Here is a 16,460-nt window from a genome sequence, read left to right as displayed (position 1 = left end):
AGGGACAGACCACAAGCTTGAAATGGAAAAAAACCTGGGCAGTAACTGTGGCGTGTTCTTACCACAGGAACTACATCAGCATTCATCTTTATCGCAACCACGGACGACGTAACTCTTTACGGTGGGCCAGGGTTTTTAACCACAGTCGTCGCAGTCCTGAACACCTGCAGAACCGTGGTTGCTTTATGCGTTTCAGGATGTCTATCCTACAAATGGCATTGATGATTTACGTCAAATATAAGCTTCTACAAGGCAGCTACAGGTATATTAGTCATTTAAACGGGTGATACGGCGGTAGCGGACTATACACATACTTCATGAAGCCACATATGTAAGACAATGTTATACGTCATTCCGTCGATGTGACAGATAATCTCCCAATTTACACACTGGAGTTAGGTTTAGCTTCGAGAATCAGCAGGTCGATGAAGGAGTGTGCGGCGAAAGACGACTTGGTTGGTTGGTTGGTTTTTGTTAAGGAGACCAAACTGCAAAGTCATCGCTCCCGTCGGATTAGGGAAGTTTGGGGAAAGAAGTCGGCCGTGCCCTTTGAAAGGAACCATCGCGGCATTTCCCTGAGGGGATTTAGGGAAATCACGGAAAACCTAAATCAAGATGAACAGACGCGGGATCGTACCGTCGTCCTCCCGAATGCCAGGCCAGTGTGCTAAACACTACGCCACCTCACTCGGTAAGGACGACTTATCTCTTGTTCTGTCAGGGCACAAAAAGTTTCATGTACGAGTACTCTCGTCATGCCTTGTTGGTTCTTTATTTCTTTGAGGCAGACATCTAGGAACAGTGTCGATGAAAACCTGAGCGACAGTAAGATATTCAGTTCGTCGCAGCTGTGCTCTGTGACCTTGTGATATAACCAGATACTCCACTGCCACATTTAGACTGCAGTCTCTGCTCGTCCCTTTGTTGAAGAGTCACGGAATCACGAGTACTCCACATCACGCAGTGGCGAGCCTTATAAAAGCTCTGCAGCCCATGTTCACAACAGCACTTCCATCACCATGAGGGCGACAGTGGCAGCTCTTCTCCTGTGTCTTGTGGTGAGTAGTAAGGACTGAGACTTTATCGAAACACTGTATGCTTCAAAATGTACCTACAACATGGTATTCTCGAATGTAAGGGTGGAAAATTATTTCCAACATTCTCGGATCTGTAAGCGACTTCAAATTAGTTCTACACGCATAAGTGAAGAGAGTGTACGAGATTGTTAAAAATTTCTCAACTACGTGTGACTCGTTATAAGCTATACATCCATAATTTCACTAAATAATCGGCATCTTTCTTCTTATTGGACAAATGTTTGAGAGGGTGACAGTTGCAATCACTGTCTCACCATTCACACGCAATTAAAGGGGATTTCCTAAATCGCACGACATCAATCCAAAAAGATTCGACAATAAATTAATATAAAGTACAGGAAAATTAAGATGTTGATTTCAACGCTCTAGGTGTTCTACATCTTCTCCCCTGTCCCACCTAATTAGAAGGCACAGAACATTCATACACCCATGAGTAACTGTCAGTGAAATCTGTCTTTGACACGTTGTTCAACTGGTGTGTCCCATTGATTTGAATGTCAGTTATGTCGTCAAATCACTAAAACTTCATATGAACTTCTGCATTTTATCATTTTCCGATGACTTCGATTTCATAACACCAAATCTGATCACCCGTGATGACTTGTTCTAGAAAAGAATTGTCCACGTGTTTGATTTCAAGCTAGTCACGGCATGTGCCCGGGCATAGTTGCTTTCGTTCATGAGACAACCCGAATGGGACAAACCTTGTACAGACTTTGCTTCTCTTCAAGAAATTCTGAAGAATGCCTGAAACACTTTGAGATTTTGCTCCGTTGCTATTTCTGAGGCAACCGTTATTACACCGTATGGTCGCAATTCGACGTTACGGGAAAACCGCAACAACAAAAAATAATTAATATAGAGTAAAGAAATTTCGGGAATAGATCTAACTACGTATCATATTTAAATCATTTTCATTGCAAGACCACAGGTCAGTGTAAGCGAGAGATAAGGTATCGCAAATATGAAATGTTGGTACATTAATTACCGGCGTAACCGTCAGACTGTTGAATGCAAGCACGCAAAGGCGAATGCATTGTGTTGCACAAGTGCGGATGTCAGTTTTTGGGATGACGCTTCACGCCTGTTGCACTTGGTCGGTGAATACGTGGACGGTTAATGCTGTTTGTGGACTACGATGGAGTTGTCAGCCGATGATGTCCCATACGTTCTCGACCAGAGACAGATCTGGCGATCGAGAAGGCCAAGGCACATGTGGACACTGTAGAGCATGTTGGCTTACAACAGCAGTATGTGGACGAGCATTGTCCTTTTGGTAAACGCTGTTCATCAATGGCAGCACTGCAGGTCGAATCACCAAACTGATGTGCATACTTCCAGTTAGAGTGCGTGGGATGACCACGAGACTGCTGGTGCTGCCATGCAGAGTGGCAGTCCACACCAGACCATAATTCCAGTTGTAGCTCCAGTGTGTCTAGCACGGCAATTGATAGGCTGCAGGCCCTCGCATTGCCTCCAGCTAACCAACACACAGCCATCACTGGCACTGAGGCGAAATCAGCTTTCATCAGAGATCACAACAGACTTTTGCCCTGCCCCCTTGCAGGCTCTCGCTTGACAACACTGACGTCGCAAATGGCGGTTGTTTTGGGTCAGTCAAGTGGACGCCACAGACCGTGTGCCACAGACCCGTCCTTGAATTAACCAATTTATAACCGTTCGTTCTATTATTGTGGTGCCAACTGCTGCTCAGATTGCTGCTGCAGATGCAGTACGATGTGCCTGAGCCAGACAGTGCACGATGCTCTTCCCCCTCGGTAGTACCACATGGCTCTTCGGATCCCAATTTATTGCTACTGGATATTCTAGCGACCATCGCTGCCAGCAATCATTTGCAGTGGCCACATTCCTGCCAAGTCTTTCTGCAATGTCACGTAAGCAACATCCAGCTTCTCGAAACCCTTTTATACGACCTTGTTCAAACTCAGTGATGTGTTTCTGGCGAAACACAAATAACGGCTTGGTACTAACGACAATTGGCATCAGTGCATGCATTTCGTTATGCTTACTTGAAGTAATCATCAATAACGGTTGAACACATTCCTTCATTCAGATTTTGCAATAAAATAATGAGACTGGCTTCTAATGTGTGTCAGTGTAAAAATACGCTTCTAAAGTTACAGTCCGAATAGTCACACATCATAATTTCTGCGATTTATTGTCTTTGTTTCAAAACTACATTAGCGGAATCCTAATCTCCATTCAGATGGAATACCACTTGATTTCCATCTACATATACGACGTAGTTCACAATATGACATTCAAATACAGGTATCAGCATGCCGCAGCCAAGAGACTCCACCTGGTCCTCCTGGACCAACTGATGGGCCACAACCAACTGGTCCACCAGGCCCACCAACCGGAGGTCCTGATCCAACAGGTCAACCTACTGGAGGTCCTGAACCAACTGGACCACCAGGAACACCAACTGGAGGTCCTGAACCAACTGGAGAGCCCCAACCAACTGGAGGGCCACAACCAACTGGTGGGCCTGAACCAACTGGACAACCAGGGCCGCCTCCCCTGTTTTAGAGTGGTGTTTTCTATTGGTGCAAGATTAGTGCATCTGGGAACGTTAAAGGATTTCAGTTTTTACCTTTGTAGTTGACTTTAACCGAATTAATTGATGGAAGTGTTCTTATGATTCATAAAAACCAATTCTGATTAAACTAGCAATGAAAAAGCTCCATTAATGTTTTATTTACTGTGTGCTGTACAAGAAACCAGTTCTCCAAAAATATGGTACCAATATTTAAAAATAAACCACTTCATTTGCAGTTCCAAAAGATGCTGTACGTTGCCGAAGGAGTCCGTGTTACAGACTATGTGCACTTCATGAACTGATATGTGCAAATATCATACTTTGAGAAAACACTCTTCTCATCTATAGAGAGCCCTGTGAAAGATTACTGATACATAACTTTTGAACGAACACTATTTGATGCTCTGTAATACAACTTGCGATTTAAGATGGTTTCCTTGAAGCCTATATACTCCTCCTTCAGTTATATATTTTTTACCTCTTTTTATGTATGGGTATTAGCAAACATTAGTTTGATAGTGTGATTCTTAAATTTAATGATGCTTCTGTTATTTGATTAATAAGTTGCCTTCTACAACAGTATTTATCTGGGATCTGGACTTTATGTTTCGTAGATAACAGCATCTAGAACGAATATTAACCGCAATTCAGCGTTACACCAGCGGTAGCAATGGCAGAAGGGAAGGGTACGTACCCCTTTTAGACTGTTCGTACGGCCAGTTACAGGGAACTTGTCGCTAATGAGAAATTAAGCTTCCTTCATGAAGATATGAATGTTAATCATTATAAGTAGATGGTGTACTCAGTATTGTTTTAGAATAACGTCACCAATAAAAATAGAAGTCACTAAACTTAATCAGACCGATATGACCATTCCCTTCAGTCTGTAGCAGAATGGCTATGTGAACGCTACTACATTCAGTGTAAAAGATTAAATAGGAAAGAAAACAGACTGAGAGTCATTAAGGAAATAACTAGTGGATGCATCTTCTTTATAGCGGAAATATTCTTGACGGTTCTCTCAGCAATATGTGCTCTGAGTAATACACATCCACCCATATCAAATTGGGTAGACTGAAAAATTATTGAAAGTCTAAAGAAGAAATATGTAATTGGTAATTAAACTTCAGTAAAAAATTCTCAAACCATAACTTTTCTGATAATTCAAGGTTGGCCTTCCAAAAATTTCCGAACTACGTTTTCGAAATGCGTATGGGAATGTACTGGTGCCCATTTATATGTAGGGGCAAGATATTAGCACTAGATAAGCTTAATGCATGTCCACATATTTAAAGGCTCAATTTTTCTCGCACAGCATACTTTAATGTAACACGAATGGGACCACGGTTAAGAACAAACAATACGTTATTATACTGCACTCTTTCAGGAGACCCAAACACTGCTATCCCCGCCATGGTAAATAAATGGAACGTATTCTATTGTGCTGCATGTCCTGTAAAGATAATGTTGTATAGTGAGATGATGAGTTTGTTGGACGCCTGTTCCCAAAAGGACTTCAAAGAAGTGGTAATTATTCTTCAGATAATACTTTTGCAAAACTAGAAAATTAAAAAATGATAAAATGTGCCAATTGATAGGCAGCAAAAATACGGCAAATTGTAGGTCATTATTGCTAGTGGTTGACAGGAAAATGTTCGTTATATAGCGAAAGAGAATATTTGGGGGAAATGATGTTTGAAATTTTAACAAAAGTTCATGAATTATTTAAGCAGGTTCCGTGCTTTGTCTATCTTGCTCGTGAAAGTATTTATTTTTCCTCGCATCACTCCTCCTTCTCTTATTGTTTGTGAATGACATATTACTGAATACGTGATTTCTAGAGAACAAGACACCTAATAATATTCGCTTTGGTGCATATGGCAGTAGAATGGTATACTCCATAGCGTATAATGTGCTCTGCCTACAAACCTTGAACAGTTATATTGATTATGCTTAAACGGTCCAGACACTTGGTTGACATACAATAGGTACCAACGACCAAAGCGTGTATATGCACGTAATTACCTACCAAATATTGTCATGGGCATTATAAAGTAAATTTTCAGAGACTGGTCTGACTCTGAGTTACTAAATAAGTGTCTCCAGGGGATTACACGGAATCAAATTGAGAGAGTGGGCAACGTAGTTTGGACAAGATCTCTGGTCCTCATATGCTTGAAACTTTTTTACAGAGGACGTCGTAGTTGATGTTATCTTATACCACATTACAGCTAGGAGCGTTCTCCACATTTATACAAAAAACTGTAGTTATTTTGTTACTGATTACTTCCATGTAGGCTTGATGTACATACAAAAGCAATTTTCAGGCATGTCATAAGTGCTGTGTAATAAAGATACAATACAAAGGCAACAACAAAGGTATTATGTTAGTCTTGAGACTCGCCATCTCAAACTGTCCCACGTGCGCCAACTGTAGGAAGATGTAACACAGATAGTTGGTTATATATTTCCAGCTAATATTTTATGAGCATCCTGTTTAAATACACTTTTTTGAATATAAGTTTAATAACGTCGACTTCGGAGATGTTATGGCAACTCTGGAACAATAAGTGAAAGTCATCAATAAATCATAACATAATCTGGAAAATGTCATTAGTTTATAGCACACAAATACTACACAAACCAGCATATGAACCCATAACCTATTAATTTATACACAATCAAAATTGTACAACATTTTACTTTGGGATATGTGCTCGGAGTACTTAGCCAGTAGTAAGCTACAATAATACAGCCAAATCTTGTGTATCAGATGTTTTGTACAAAATCTGATATCACACTGAAAAGTCCGGAGCTTTTATGGGGTCCAAGGAAGGAGAAAAGAGATAGCTCGGACTGTCAGGAAATAACTGATCGTGGCACATCAGTGAGAAAATGTTTTCAGACATTGAAATAGATTATTAAGTTTGGACAAGTTCAAAAAAAATTAAAAAAACTTTCATCTCAGCAGCAGTGGACGAGCATCTCATCACAGATGTTATCTTCCGTTACGGAGGAAAAGGAAGTGTGAGACACCAGGAGAAGCTCTGTCAAAGTACTGAGTCATAAAAATTAGATCACAAATAAATATTTTCGTTCTTATAAAATCACAGCAGACAGTCTATGGAAAGCAAATACACGTTTGTAATATTGTAGATTTAGAAAACATCTACATCTACGTAACTAATCTGTAATTCACGCTTAAGTGCGTGGTAAAGGATGCTTCGAAGAACCTTCAGAATATTTCTCTACCGTTCCATTGTTTAACAGCATGTGGGGGAAAAGAATACACACATCTTTCTGTACGAGCTCAGATTCGTGTTATTCTATCATGATGATCATTTCTCCCTAAGCATGTTGACGATAATAAAAAGGTTTCACATTCAGAGGAGAAATCTGGTCATTGTAATTTCGTTATGAGATCTCACTGCAACCAAATAACCCTTTTGTCTTAATGACCACCAAACTATTTTATCATATCCATGACAGTATTTCGCCTGTTTTCCGATAGTAGAAAGCTGCCCTTCTTTGACCTGATCTGTCTGGTAAGGATCCCATACAGAACAGTAGTAGTCCAGTAGAGGACGAACAAGCACAGTGAAGGCCGTCTCTTTAGCAGAACTGTTACAGGTTTTCTGTCAGTAAAACGTAGTCTTTGGTTTGCCTAAGTAAATAGCTCTGCTAATGCATAACGACAACGGATGCACTGTTATCTTCGTCCCCCTGACACGCCTTATATACGCTTAACTGTTAGTGCTGCCACCCGCCATCTGTGCGTGGCTACTGAGTTGATGTCGAGCATTGATGGCGAAAACACAGATAATAGTGTATCGAAGAGCGAGTGTATGAAGAGGCAAATGCACTATATCTATCCCTACTAAATATACACTATCCAATCAAAAATATCTGGACATTTATCAGTGCACATTAATATGCAGGGTTTTGCCAACTTGACGTCTTGAACTCCACTTTCGTTGAGGTATCTGAATTTCTGGCGAGGAATGGCAGACCGTTCATCCTCAAGAGCCGATACCAGTGAAAATAGTGACGCTGGACGCTGGTGGCTAGGGCGGTCTCGACGTTCTGACTCTGTTCCATTGGGTTCAGGTCGTAAGTCTTTGCACGCCAGTCCATTTCAGGAATAATGATGTCTTTTAAGTGGGACCATCGTCTCCGACCTGAATAGAGATTCACTGTACGCAGTAAAACATGTCTTAAAGTGTGTCCATCTGATGCCACATTCAACCTTTTCCTAAGCGTAATATGGGTACCAGAAGTACAACCAACAAAAATGCGACCACACTGTAACACCATCTCCTCTGTGCTTCACTGTTGACACATGATGGCACGTAACTTCATCCAGCCTTCCGCCAAATCCAAATCTTCCATCATATTGTAAGAAGGCTCTTTCGGTTTTTATGTTGGTAACGCCGCCATTGACTGTGCAGTGTGAAGTCTGTGGCTGGTTGGACTCATAATATTCGCTTATATACTGTTGGGCTGTTGGATGTGAACAGCACGTAGCGTTGTGCAGTTGGAGGTGAGCCGCCAGCAGTGGTGGATGTGGGGAGAGAGATACCAGAGATTTGAGAGCGGACGATCTGGCCGTGCGTCCGTCAGAAAAAAGGAAATTTGTAAGACTGGATGTCATGAATATATATATATATATATATATATATATATATATATATATACATATATATATATATATATATATATATATATACTATGCCACCTCAACACTATTAAGGTAAATACATTGTTTGTTCTCTATCAAAATCTTTCATGTGCTAACTATGCCTATCAGTAGTTAGTGCCTTCAATAATTAGCATCTTTTATTTAGCTGGCAGTATTTGCGCTCGCTGTATTGCAGTAGTTCGAGTAACGAAGATTTTTGTTAAAAGTGATTCATGAAAGGTAAAGGTTATTGTTAGTCAGAGCCATTCTTTTGTAGGTATTATTGAAAGTCAGATTGCGTTGCGCTAAAATATTGTGTGTCAGTTTAGTGATGATCAGAATAAGTAACGAGAAAACTGTCTGTTCAAAAGGTTCAGTTTTGCTCAGCTGTTTGAAAATCAAATCACGTAGAAGTTTACCAGCAAAGTCATTTATGAGTTTTCTAAGGGGACGTTACAATATAATCACATAGTGTAGCATGATTCTTCGTTCCAGTCCACCTGTTTCCGGTATTCAGCATATTCGCTGTGTATTTCACCTCAAATGTGTGGGTTATGAGGTGCTGCTCGACCATTGCATCCCATTCTTTTGCATTCCCTACTGGCAGTCACTGTACTTGCTGAACTTCTGGTAGCGCTTTCGAACTCACGAGTGGATCCTCGCCCCGTTTTCAGGCACTTTTGCAATGCTCGGAGTCCTGCCTGGTGTCAGTTTACCTGTGGCTGTTCCTTCGCGTTTCCACTTTAACATCACGTCAAAATTAGTGCGCTTTATTAGGGTCTAAATGTTACTGAGGGATTGGTTACTCAGGTGACATCTGCTGCCTGGTCCAAATTTGAAGTGACTGAGCTCTCCCGACAGACCCATTCTGCTTTCATTTATGGTTACACGTCCGCCTCTCGTTACATCTATTGCTCATTCCTGTGATATGTAAGGCTGTCCGAATGCTTTTGATCAGATACTCTGTCTCCCCTGTGGTTAGGTGGGATATATAACTGTGAGAAATCAGGAAACAGTAATCTACAGCGGACATATCGAGAAATGTTCTCTCCCCATAATGTCTTCCGGGAAAGAAATTTTTTCTGTCCAGTCAAACATAGTAAAAGAGAAAATGAAAACTTAGTTTTATTTTCCTGTCGACATAGGCTACCTTGCATAAGAGCATTGACACGTTATCTTCTCAAGGATGTGAATCCATCTATATAACATAGCTCGCGATTCCTAAAACTTAAAATGGTTCAAATGGGACTGAGCTCTGAGCACTATAGGACTTAACATCTGAGGTCACCAGTCTCCTAGACCTTAGAACTACTTAAACCTAACTAACCTAAGGATATCACACACATCCACACCCTAAGCTGGATTTTAACCTACGACCGTCGCGGTCGTGCGGTTCCAGAGTGAAGCGCCTACAACAGGTCGACCACAGCGGCCGGTCCTAAAACTTAAGGTATGAGTCATATAACCACGATCTCCGTTAATGTACGCCTTATAGATCTCTATTTATTATTAATTGTGGCTAATTTAGATCTACTAGCAATTCAGCTAACAATCGCGAGCTAACAAGGGGAAGGCCTCAGACACGGCCAAACGAATCGGCTCATATTTGGCAGGTCGATTGTGTACAACCAAAAACGAAGGAATCTAAGGTATTTTGGGTCAACACCCCCTCGTTTTTGACAAAATCACCCCTAAACATTGTGACGAGCAATCGACTCAAAATTGGAGGGATCGATAGATAACTGTAAATAGAGCATTTTTACTAATCAGGTACGGGGTCCGCAAACGCATACTTTTCCAGAAATCGAGGTAAAAAACTTTTACAACTGCCGCTTCTATAACCACATGGTAAACACTTTTTCGCCCACAGCACCGATAGCGCATCGGCAAAGTAACTGGCTGGGAATCGGAGAACCCGGTTTCGAATCTCAAAGAAACCTAGCGGATGTTATTCTTTTCGTTTTCATTTTTCCCTATCTCAATTGATAGAGACAGAAGGGTTAATAAGGTAAGTAAATCAATAAGGAATGATAATAATAAGGTAGGCAAATAAATTTCTCAAACCTTTTGGGATAGTAAACAACTAAAATGTTACTCCAGGTCACTTTACAAGGGCTCTTCCAGTCACTGTTACGTGTCCTCACTTTTTTTCAAACAACTGGGTGGATGGTACTTGTCATATAAACATTCGAAACAAATATACTCACGGTACCAAGAACATGTAATGATTGCATTCTTTCGACAGCTACACTGTTCCTTCTGAAGAATGGGCGAAAAACAAACTTGGTTTACATTTAAAAATATGTCTATTTTTGGGAATTAATTTTGAGGCGTACCACGCATGCGATATCATTGTCTGAAAAATCGATGCTGGAAGTTGGTTATGAATTATGCTGTGAATAGTTATTACATCCTTGCGCTTGTGCAATTCCCGTTAGGTTTCCAGAAGCACACTGCAATTGTGAAGCCTAGAAATAGAGTTTTTAACCTGGCGATAGAAATAAACATCACACGGCTGGCACACAGGTGTGCAGTTTGGCGGTATTACGTTTGCTGTGCACGTCGGCTGACCCTCGACATCTATACACATTGTGTCAAATATTGTAGTAAATCGCATTCGTCAGTTTCCGGGATTTGAAGCACGTAATGTAAACATTTTTCAACGAGTCGGTTAAACGATTGACCACTTCTATAACCCGAGGAGCAAATGTAACATTCGTTTCTTGTGAACACAGGAAAACATTAGGCAAAACTTTTCCAGAGGCTGTGACGGAATATTGCACCGTGTACGAATGTGTTTGTTTTTCTACCAACTGCGACAAGGGTTCGATTTTCTCCCATATGCGATAACGTGCGTCGAATGTTCACCCGATACTCGCATCCTGTTTGATCAGTGTTGATCACGTAATCACGATTAAAACTGGTCATCAGAGACGGCGTTTGCGTGCTGACAAGAGCCGTCACTTTCTGTATATCCTCTATATTTTGTACCTCCTTATGAGAGACGTATTTAGTGACGTGCGGTAACTTCCCGCTTGCCATCGTCCGTGACAGGCTTCCAACTATACAGGGTGTTACAAAAAGGTACGGCCAAACTATCAGGAAACATTCCTCACACACAAATAAAGAAAAGATGTTTTTGTAACACCCCGTATATTACAGCGCTAGTCGAAGGGTGCACATGCTCCATTATTACTACAAACTACCTACAGTAGTTGCTTTCATGTGACAAGGCTTAAAATTTTAATACTTTAACAACTCACGGCGTTTGGGAAATTAGTCTGCCTGTCTTATTATTATCATTCCTTATTAATTTACTTACCTTATTAACCCTCCTATCCCTATCAATTGAAATAGGGAAAAATAAAAACGAAAAGGATAACAGTGGCTAGGTTTCTTCGAGATTCGAACCCGTGGTTTCCGACTCCCAGCCAGTTACCTTGGCCATTGCGCTATCCGTCCCGTAGACGAAAAGTATCTACCATGTGGTTACAGAAGCGGCAGTTGTAAAAGTTTCTTACCTCGATTTCTGGTAAAGTTTGCGGACCCCATACCTGATGATGAAAAATGCTCTAATTACAATTATCTATCGCTGCCTCCAATTTTGAGTCAACTGCCCATCATAATCCTTAGAAGTGATTTTCTCAAAATTGAGGGGTTGTTGACCCAAAATACCTTAGATTCCTTCGTTTTAGGTTGTACACAAGCGACCTGCCAAATTTGAGCCGAATCGGTTGGCCGTGTCTCAGGCCTTTCCCTTGTAAGTTCTGAAAGGGAAGAATGAGCTGGAACTACACAAAAATTACTCTAGTGTAACACTATAAGTAATGCTACCTACAGGGTGTTTCACAAGTCATCTTACACACTTCAAGAGCTTGTAGAGGGGACTTAGGACATATCGTTTTACATAGGAACCCATGTCCAGAAACGGTTCATTTCGATGCTAGAAGGGAAACAAGGGAGGTGAGAGACGAGATACTGGCAGAAGTATAGCTGTGAGCACGGGGCGTGAGTCGTACTCGGGTAGCTCAGATGGTAGAGTACTTTCCCGCGAAAATCAAAGGTCCCGAGTTCGAGTCTCGAGCCGGCACATAGTCTTAATCTGCCAGGATGTTTCATATCTGCGCACACTCTGCTGCAGAGTGAAAATCTCATTCTGATGAGCTACTCAATCGCACGTCATCAGACTGCTTTGAAGTGGCCCCACCACGAATTCCTCCCATCTGCCAACCTTCCCACATCAGACGAGCACTTGCAACCTACGTCCACAGTTATTTTCCAGGTGTATGCCATTCTCTGTCTTCCTCTACAGTTTCTCCTCTCTACAGCTCCTTATAGTACTATGGAAGTCATTCCCTAATGTGTTGACGCATGCTTTACCATCCTGTCGCTCCTTCTTGTCAGTGATTTTCATATAGTCCTTTTTATCTTCGATTCTTTCCTATCCAATTTTGTTGAGATCCTCCTCATTCCTTACCTTATCAGTAACCAAATATTTCTACATTTTTCTCTCGCTCCACATCTCAAATGCTTCGATTCTCTTTTGTTGTGGTTTTTCCACAGTCCATGTTTCACTAGCACACAATGCTGTGAACATGGACTTCTATTTTTATTGATGATAGTATCCTCAAACAGTACTGAGGACATTCATCTTCTTATGTTGATTAATATTCTTATCTTGATGGATGCAGCTTAAGTTCTCACTAGCGGCAGGTTCCCTGTAAATGCCAGCACCATCTACTAGCAGTCTAAAATAGCTACATACCTATCCCTTCTGTTATTGCTGCTACCATTGTTACGCTGAGTTCTGATTAATATTCTTTTCGTAAGACATGTTAGGATCTACGAAATATAAATTCCAGATCCCAGATAAATATTTTTGTTAGAAGGCAACTTACTATTAAATACTAGTAGGCTGATGAAATTTAAGAATCACACTATCCAACTAATAATATACGTGTACTAAGTCACATACATAAAGAAGGGTAAAATGTGAAAAAAAAAATTGATCGTATGGCGTCAGTGGCCAGGAGTTCCCAGGCGGGAAGTTCGGGCGCCAAGTGCAAGTCTTATTGAGTGCGACGCCACATTGGGCGGCTTCCACCTTAGATCACAAGGTGCATCACAGAACATCAAAGCCTCAATATCGTTGAAAGATCAATTTATTTTTTTACCCTGATTCACATTAGAAATCAGTCTTCCTGTTTTACTACAGAAAATGAAAGAGTGAACATGATCAAACCTTATTGTCGGTTTCTTCAAGTAATCATAATGAAATTTATGCATTGATGCAAATGTGATGTAGTCTTATGCCTTTGTTTGTTTTTCACCAGAAACGAATCAATTCATGAAGCACACATAGTCGCTAATGCGGACCCCTTCGGCCATGCACAGCGTCTTTTGGAACTGCTAACTATGTGGTGAAGAATTTCATGAGGCATGTAATGATTTCTGCATATTGGTATCATATTTTTGGAGAAGTTGTTGATTTTACAGTACACAATAAATAAAACGTTAATGGAGCTTTTCCATTGCTGGTTTAATCGGAATTAATTTTTATGTATCATAGGAACACTTCCATCAATTAATTCGGCTAACTTCAACTAGAAAGAGTTGAAATCCTTTAATATTTCCAGGTGCGCTAATCTTGCAACACTAGAAAACACCACGCCAAATATGGCCAGGTGGCCATGGTGGTCCAATAGGTTGAGGTCCTCCAGTAGGCTGAGGTTCGCCAGTTGGCTGGGGGCCTCCAGTTGGTTCAGGCCCACCAGTTGGTTGGGGCCCTTCAGTTGGTTGGGGCCCTCCAGTTGGCTGGGCCTCTCCAGTTGGTTCAGGACCTCCAGTTGGTGGACTTGATTGTCCATTTGGTTCAGGACCTCCAGTTGATGGACCAGTTCTATCAGGACCTCAGGTTGGTGGGCCTGGTGGACCAGTTGGCTGTTGGCTCTTCAGTTAGTCTACGATGGCCAGGTGGAGTCTCTTGGCTGCGGCATGCTGATACCTGTAGTGGAATGTCATATTGTAAACTACATCATAAATGTAGACGGAAATCAAGTGGTATTCCTTCTGAAATAAGATTAAGATTCCGCCAATGTAGTTTTGAAACAACGACAATCAATTGCAGAAATTATGAGTTTTACTATTAGGACTAAATCATCAGATGCGACTTTTTACACAACCACACACATTAGAAATCAGTCATATTGTTTTATTACAGAAACTGAATGAGTGAACATGATCAACCATTATTGTTGATTGCTTCAATTAATCATAATGAAATGTATTCATTGATGCAAAATTGATGTAGTATCATTCCATTATTTGTGTTTCGATAGAAACCAAATTAGAAATAACTATTGTTATGGCATACTTGGTATCCCATAAAATGTAATAAATAGTTATGAAAGAAAAAGTGAATGAATTACTTATATTTTTGAAAGCATTTGTTTAAGAAGTGACCTAAAATTAGTCAATTAATTTTCTTGTATTCTGAGCAAAATAACAGTCCCCGAAGAAGAGAGGATATAAATTGCGGATGACAATAGCGAAGCCAAATGTTACTGAAAAACATAAAATTGTTCATATCAAATATTAACTTAAGTGTTTGGATATATTTTCTTAAGGTATTAGGGTGGCATGTAGCCCTGTACGGAAATGAAACATGCGCTATAAGTAGTTCAAACCGGAGGAGAATACAAGCTTGGGAAATGTAGTGCTTTAGAACATTACTGATGATTTGACGGATAGACCGGACAACTATTGAGGAGGTACTGAATACGGTGGCAGAGACAAGAAACGTACAGCACACCATTATTAAAAGAAGGGGTCAGTTAGTAGGACACAGCCTGAGGAGCCAGTTTGGTAATAGAAGGAAGTGGGAAGTGTGTTGGGGGGGGGGGGGGGGATTATTGTGGGAGAGCAACGCATCAATTTATTAAGCTGGTGAAACAGGTAGAGTTTGGAGGAGTTACACAGAGACGATGAGGATTGCTCAGGTTAGAGTAGCACGGGGAGCTGCGTCAAACCAGTTTCCGACACTTGAAAGGAAGAGCAATGTGGTGAAATTTGAACATTTTTTTCTTTTTTATTAGTGAAATTATGTGGAAATAATGAGATGCAAGATGTCTGTACAATATGTCTAACATTAGCGGACACGTTTATTTTTCGACCTTCACATATAACTGCACTTAATAACTAGGTGTTTTTATTATTTTTTACAGACTACCAGTGTTTAGAGAAAAATTCGTCTATGGGATATACAGAAGTTCTGAATAAATGATTTTAAATTAGCCTTAAAACTTGCTTTGCTGTATGTCAAATATTTTATGGTATTAGGGAAATGATCAGAAATCTTTGTTGACAGATATTCAACTCCTTTCTATGTCACTGACCTCTTTAATAATGGATAATATATGTTATTTTTTTCTTGTATCTTGTAGGTATGGATTAAAAGGAGAAAATGTAACGTTGGAGCAAGACACTACTGTCATTCTCATGTTCTGGGTGCAAATATGACATATAAAAGTAATAGTTGTCGTATCCATAGTGTCTGCGGTTATTGAGTTGATAGGTAATGCTTTTGATGGAGTCAAATCCTCAAGGTGGCCGTGGTGGCACGCAGGAGTGACATGTGAAGCATAACCCTGAAGCACTTGGAGAAGGTCGGAGCAATTCTGAACTGGATTATTGTCAATGAATAAACATCCCTAGTGTGACTATAGTTCAATTCTTTTATCTTGGCGTCCCGCGCATGCCCGCCCAGACGCGGGGGATTGCTGCGTTGCTAGTTGCACACGACGCACGCGCCAATAGAAGCAGCGCCATAGTATAGCATAGTTTGCAAGTTTACCTGTAGGGGGGAGCGCGCAGTTCATGAAGTAAAGCTACCACGGTCGCATTGATCCTTTCGCTGCTACAAAGACGTGCTCCCTGCATTCCGCGCTGTGCACGATTTTGTCACTGCACTGCTCGCCTGTGCAGACACATCGTGTTCCGACTGCTTTGACACTCTTATGAATCGATTCCACAAAAAAAATTTGGCCCAAAAATTAGATTTTTGCACATCTTCTTGACTGATACCTTCCCCCCCATAAATGACTTAATTTTGTTTCGATGTTCA

The 16,460-nt window shown here is 40.8% G+C and overlaps 2 protein-coding genes across 56 annotated transcripts in view; one reads left to right on the top strand and one right to left on the bottom strand.

The window, feature by feature from the left end:
* The window catches only part of LOC126456897 (proline-rich protein 2-like), a 739,962-nt gene that overhangs the window by 291,812 nt on the left and 431,690 nt on the right, over positions 1 to 16,460 (top strand). For 9 of the 36 annotated variants that reach the window (XM_050092742.1, XM_050092737.1, XM_050092738.1 and 6 more), the window contains one exon: positions 3,484 to 3,513. The exons of 13 other annotated variants lie outside the window; for them this stretch is intronic. In XM_050092742.1, the coding sequence (XP_049948699.1) occupies positions 3,484 to 3,513 (30 nt within the window). Of the gene's footprint in view, positions 1 to 906; positions 1,059 to 3,389; positions 3,514 to 3,552; positions 3,808 to 16,460 lie in introns of those variants that run through there. 14 more of the 36 variants (XM_050092741.1, XM_050092761.1, XM_050092766.1 and 11 more) reach the window with 5 other exon arrangements.
* Positions 1 to 16,460, bottom strand: part of LOC126456902 (proline-rich protein 2-like) — a 494,957-nt gene that overhangs the window by 399,366 nt on the left and 79,131 nt on the right. The gene's annotated exons all lie outside the window — the stretch shown is intronic.

The sequence above is a fragment of the Schistocerca serialis genome, chromosome 2, assembly GCF_023864345.2.
Source record: "Schistocerca serialis cubense isolate TAMUIC-IGC-003099 chromosome 2, iqSchSeri2.2, whole genome shotgun sequence".
NCBI lineage: Eukaryota > Metazoa > Arthropoda > Insecta > Orthoptera > Acrididae > Schistocerca > Schistocerca serialis.
This window is presented reverse-complemented; position numbering and strand designations above follow the sequence as displayed.